Source organism: Gekko japonicus, unplaced genomic scaffold, assembly GCF_001447785.1.
Source record: "Gekko japonicus isolate JY-2015 unplaced genomic scaffold, Gekko_japonicus_V1.1 scaffold1020, whole genome shotgun sequence".
Classification (NCBI taxonomy): domain Eukaryota; kingdom Metazoa; phylum Chordata; class Lepidosauria; order Squamata; family Gekkonidae; genus Gekko; species Gekko japonicus.
Window position 1 is genome coordinate 269,911 of NW_015177039.1, and position 6,000 is coordinate 275,910.

The 6,000-nt window shown below is 46.1% G+C and overlaps 1 protein-coding gene across 1 annotated transcript in view; it reads right to left on the bottom strand.

Moving 5' to 3' along the window:
• RPS6KA2 (ribosomal protein S6 kinase, 90kDa, polypeptide 2) overlaps positions 1 to 6,000 on the bottom strand; it is a 244,302-nt gene that overhangs the window by 16,788 nt on the left and 221,514 nt on the right. The window contains exon 14 of the mRNA XM_015428014.1: positions 1,009 to 1,134. Within this exon, the coding sequence (XP_015283500.1) occupies positions 1,009 to 1,134 (126 nt within the window). The remainder of the gene's footprint in view (positions 1 to 1,008; positions 1,135 to 6,000) is intronic.

Below are 6,000 nucleotides of genomic sequence, written 5' to 3' on the forward strand. Positions count from 1 at the left end.
TCTGTGCAACATATTCTTTTTCGCTGTTCTCATTACTCTTTGCTACGTCATTCCTTGATTTCCCATCTGTTCTAAGTATTTTATGGACATCTTCCAGGGAATTCCACTCAAATTATGGATGAAATTACTGTTAGGAATAGATAGATTCATCAATTCAGATTTTTTGATATTTATTTTGTTGCCTAATAACCTTGTGAATGTTTTTAAAACCTCAATGTTGCATCCTTGGAATCAATTAGTGCTAATGCTGTATCATCAGGATGAATCCTAATTTTATATATCAACTGATCTAATATCAACATAATGTATACCTGGATTTAGGGTGCAATCAGAAGTGGTGCTAAGTAACAACCTTGGCTGATCTCCCTATTTTAACAAAATGATCTCCAGATCTCCATCTTAATAAAAACTTGAGCTGTGAGCTTTGAGTGTATTAACAAAACCCATTATTTAAATCTGTCGAAGTTATAATGATCAAGAACTTACAATAAAAGGATACTTGGTTACTGTATACCTGTCAGGTTCAACAGCAAGTTCCTAACAATGACAATGGGGCAGGTGCATCAGTACATATAACATGATGCTGCAAGTGGCTAAGCAAATGAAATCCAAGCAAGCGCGCGGGAATACTCCCGGCGGGAGATTACATAATGAACGGGAGAGTCTCCGTGCCTCACGAGAGCAGAAATATTCACACCAACAGTGGAACGCAAGCCCTCCCTCCTCCTCAAATTTAGTCAGATAACCCAGTCTGGCAGCACCAGTTCGCACGGTCTCATGAGCACCTCCCTATCACTGTTTACAGCAAGCGAGCAGAGCAAGCGAGCAAGCATGCGCAGTCGCGCCACAGGCATGAAAAGGACAAATACGAATGAAACATGGCAGCTAGCTGACAATACCTTTGCATCAAGCCATTACAAATGTCCCCAACTGAACCTGGCTAATTGCAGCCAGATGATAAAGAACAGCTTTGGTTACATGCAGCCACATGGGAGAGTGATTTCTTACCTTCACTGCAAACTCTGCTTCTGTGGCTTTGTGTATACATCTCTTGCATACTGAGTAAGAGCCAATGCCTATGTCCTCCTTGATCTCATATCCATCTGTAAAGTGAATATTGTTCCCATGTAACTGCTGCAGAGGAAAACAAAATAATAGCAATAAGAAGGTAGAACTTCTGATGACACCCATTAGAAGATTCTGTGGGATTGACAATTAAATGGCAACTCTTCATTTTATTAATTACATTCTTCTAGTCAAATTTAGGCTACAATCTTAGCCAAAAAATCCAGGATATGAATCTAGCTCTTCTACTGCAGACCAACGATCTTAGACATTGTTATCTGAGATTAAGCTCTGCTGAAGTCAGTGATGTTTTAAAAATAAATATCTCTGCTGCTATCAGCATTCTCCTGCTGTGTCTGTATGGAGAAAGCTGTTTTTAAAACATCAGTGCTTATGCCTTCTCTGTATTTAATGAACAAAAAGGCATGGAAGATTCTTAGCCTCTGATACTGCTACCTCAGTTTCTGTAAATTGGAGACTCAAATTATATACCACATTGTGGCCTTTTACTGAAAGGTGGTTAATTCCAAATATCAGAAGATGTCCATGATTCTGTGGTATAGTGATTTCCCATGAATCCATACAGTTCTTAAGCAGGAGGTTAGCTCTGCAAAAGTGGTATGTGTGTTTGCACATGCATGTGTGTTTTATGGGGGCAAAGGGGTTCTACAAAGAGGACACATTACAGTATTAAACTAGAAACATGGGTGGTTGCTGCAGTGGTAGTGGTCTGTCCAGGGTGCAGGCAATAGGGGGGTACATTGTCTATATAGAATTTTAAAGACTCTCTCTGCCGACTTGAGGTTCTGCCCATCTTCAGGGCCTCTCCAGGGATGCACGTGCTTTAATTGTACCCAGTGAGGAACTGCGGCAGAAGCCAGCTCTGCACCCCCACTGGGCAGCCAATGCAGCTAGATGCTCCCCAGGTCAATGATTCCAGCCACCAGCCTGGCCTCCTGGTTGCTTCCCGCAATGCCCTAGTGGTGGGACTTCCTTCCACAGAGCTCAGGCTGGGCAGAGGGTGGGGGTAACCTGGCTTCACTCCCTTCCAAGCTCACTCCAACGCCTGCTGCTACTGCAGCAGATCAGCAAAGGGGGAGGACTCTTATGACACAGGTGACCAATCACCAGCCAGCAGCCCCAGCTCTGCCCACCCATCCCTGGCAGTGGCTATGCCCAAAGCCAGGTAGACAGAAGGATGCAACACATGCACTAATCTGCCACACTGACAAGGGAATGTGTGAGGGGGAGAGACTCTTCTCATTTGTCCCAGGTGGTGTGGGTGGTGAAAGGACTCCAAATGCCCCCCATACATCCCAGCATCCTCTGAGGCTGCCGCGCTGATTTCTTGCAACATCAGAAGGCTGGGTAGGGCTGAGGTGTGGCTACAAGACCTCATATGAATACTCTTCAGCCGGGTGGGGAGATGGTGATGATTGAACCAGGCACATCCACCCCTCTGACTCACAAACTGGGATCCCCAGATGAGCTGCGGGCAAAGCCCCACCCCCAGTTGTGAGAGAGCAGCCCTGAAAGCTGGGAACATTTTCCTGGGAGTAAGTCCCATTGACAAGACCCATGTAGGATTTGGAGTATACTGGTTTAGGATTGCTCTGCAAATGTTGCTTGCCCACTCAGCCTAGGATAGATCTTTCAGCAGACTATGGGAGAACAGAGAAGGAGAGAGGAGAATGTGGTAGGGGGATGTTAAAAAAAAAACGATCCGCTCCAGGTGTCAAATATGCTAGGTATGCCACTGATTTCCTGTGTGGATGTGCTTTCAGTAGTTTAGTACACTGTGATACCATTTGCAATGTGCTGTTTTATATGTAATCATTTGCAAGCTTCCTTGACTGCCATACAGTGGAAAAGAAGTCTAAAAATTCTCAAAGAGTAACATATAATTTAGAAAATAAAGATGGAAGTATGATTATCTCTTACATTTGGATGCTACACATTATTTCAGAATAATTACTTAGTTACTGTCTTACATCTTGTATTACGGTTGACAGGCAGTACCTAGCAACCAGCAGGAGAGATTGGGGGGGGGGGCACAACATCACAGGAGAAAGTTCTTTTTAAAAATGCAGCCTCGTGTACTTCCCAGAAATGAAAAAGGATAGCTCTAGGAATCACTGCCATGGAGTTTCCAGTGATTCCTAGAGCGACTTATTGTCACTTCCAATAAAAACTTGTGGTAAGTACTCGGGGCTACATTTTATTTTTTTAAAATCTACCACTGCAACAGGACCTGGGGGCAGGGAATTCCCCACCCCCACCAACTTCACATGTGGAGCAGATCAACCAGAGAATAAAAATAAAGAAATGGGCCCCATTGATATTACAAGAAATTAGTTTTATAATCCACTAGGAAAAAGGCCCGTTGTGGAAATAAATATAACGGCCTCTAGAAAGAGGCTCTGGGCGAGTGCCCCGGCCTTGGACACTCAGTGTCAATTTGCTGTGGCAATCTCAGCAGGGTATAATGACACTGAGCCCACCATTTTCTCCAGAGGAACTGATCTCTGCTACCTAAAGAACAGTTCTAATTTTGAGTGAGCTCCAGCCCTCACCTGGAGATTGGCAACTATGGTTCCCCAGAAGGGAATGGTTGGTTTGGAGGGTGGAATCTATGGCTTTGTACCTGTCCGAGGTCCCACGCCTCCTGAAACCTCACCCGCTCCAGGCTCCATCCCTCACATCTTCAGGAATTTCCCACCTGGAGTTGACAACCCTATCTCCTTCCCAGCCAATCATTAACCTACCTTTATTTCCCCCTCACTCTTCAGCTTTCCACCCCCCACACACCTGCACACCTCTCCCGTGCTCTGAAGCCCTGACTGCTACGTCACATTGGCTGTCATACGGGGCCCACCTCAGCAGCATATAAGGATACAGAGCCCACCTAGAGGCAAAAGCCAATCAAGTTGCATATGCAAACGACCTCTGTGTTCCGAGGCAAAGGCCAATGAGGCTGCATATGCAAATAACCTCTGTGTTCTGACTGGCTATGGGGGGGAGGGGAACAGCAAACTGTTTAGAATGTTGGAGGCAAGTCTCAAGCAATGCAGCCAGTGGATAGGGACAGATTCTGAATGTCACACCAGGGCGTCAACCAATTCCGGAGCGTGTGGAATGTTCCAGAGAAGTGCCACCACCATTCAGCTTTTATATATAAGGGAGATTCGCAAGAATGCCATCTTTTGAGCATCAAATGCACTTCAGTAGTTGATGTCCCATCTTATTATGATCTTTTGAGCCAGATCATAGATTTATGTAAATTAGGGCTGCCAAATGCAGCCGGGGGGCGGGGAATCCCCCGTTTCGGAGCCCCGATACCCGGCGCGCCGGAATCGGGGCCTGGGGGAAACCCCACCCCCGCGTGCGCGTCACCCGGAAGTGACGTCGCACGCTGGGGGCGGAGCCACGCCATTTGAGGGGAAAACTCTTTGTTTTCCCCTCAAACGGCGTGGCCCCGCCCAGCGTGTGACGTCACTTCTGCGCGTCCCCCACCAGCTCCCGGACCGGCCAGAGGATACCCCGCCGGTAAGTAATTTAAATTTGGCAACCCTAATGTAAATCTGTATAACAGCTACATTGCTTTAACTAACTAAAAAAAAAAGGAAGAATGACTGATTTGATTATGAATGCCAGATTGTGCTGAGAAAAGTGAGAGCTTATCATAAGGAATTTAGATTCAAGAGATCAGAATATACCTTAATCAGACTTAAGATGGTTAAGGAGAGCTGGAAACAACTAGTAATCAATAAGAAAAGGGCAACTTTGATGAAAAAATGGAGGGCTCTAATATCCGCTACTCATGATGGGAACAATAGACAGTTCTGGCATATTGTGAACAATAATGTCAAAAATATTTATTTTATTCCCTTTGGCATCTCTCTGGATATATGGTTTACTTCAGAGACATAGCCAGATATATAGAAGAGGAAAATTTGGTTGAGATTGGGGAACTGGAATACTGGCCATCAGTGTCAGTCGAGACCACTGAATCTCTCCTTATATATAATTGAATAGTGGGTGCCAAAGTTCTAAAATGCACTCCTTTAGTGTATGGACGCTTGAACTGTCAGTCAGAAGACGCTGGCTGGGTTGACTGGCTGCTTTGTGCAGTCCCGCCCAGCGTTTCAAGGTCTTTTGCTTATGGAAGCTGATTGGACTTCACTGCATTCCACACCTCAAACTCACCCCCCTCCCCGCAAGGCAGTTGGGATGTCAGTTGCATATGGAACCTTCAAGGTCTTTTGCATATGGAAGCTGATTGGACTTCACTGCATTCCACACCTCAAACTCACCCCCCTCCCCGCAAGGCAGTTGGAATGTCAGTTGCATATGGAACCTTCAAGGTCTTTTGCATATGGAAGCTGATTGGACTTCACTCCATTCCACACCTCATACTCCCCCCCCCGCAAGGCAGTTGGAATGTCTGGTGGTGTGTAGGTCCCAGGATCATGTTTTAAAAGCTGTCTGGGGGATTATGGACCATTCACACACTTTCAACCTTAACATACCTCATAGGGGGAGAGGAGAATGATGACAGCTGCTTTGGTTCCCACTGCAGGGAAAGACTGCCCTTTCTCTAGGCAGAGGCTGGGGGGGGGGACATAGGGTTGCCAACTCCAGGTTGGAAAATTCCAGGATAGTTTAGGGATGAAGCCTGCTGAGGGTGGGGTCTGAGGAGGAGGAGGAGGAAGAGGGGGACCTCAGACAGATAAAATGCCATACTCCCCACCCTCCAAACAAGCTGTTGCCAGTCTCCAGGTGACAGCTGGAGAGCTCTACCAGAGCCTCTGGCATTTTCTCACTCTGCTGACATCAAAACCAATTTAAGGCAAAATAAGAGGCTACTGAGAGGGGAGGAAATAAAGTTGCCAGCTTTAGGTATGGAAATTCCTGGAGATTTGAGGAGTGGAGGCC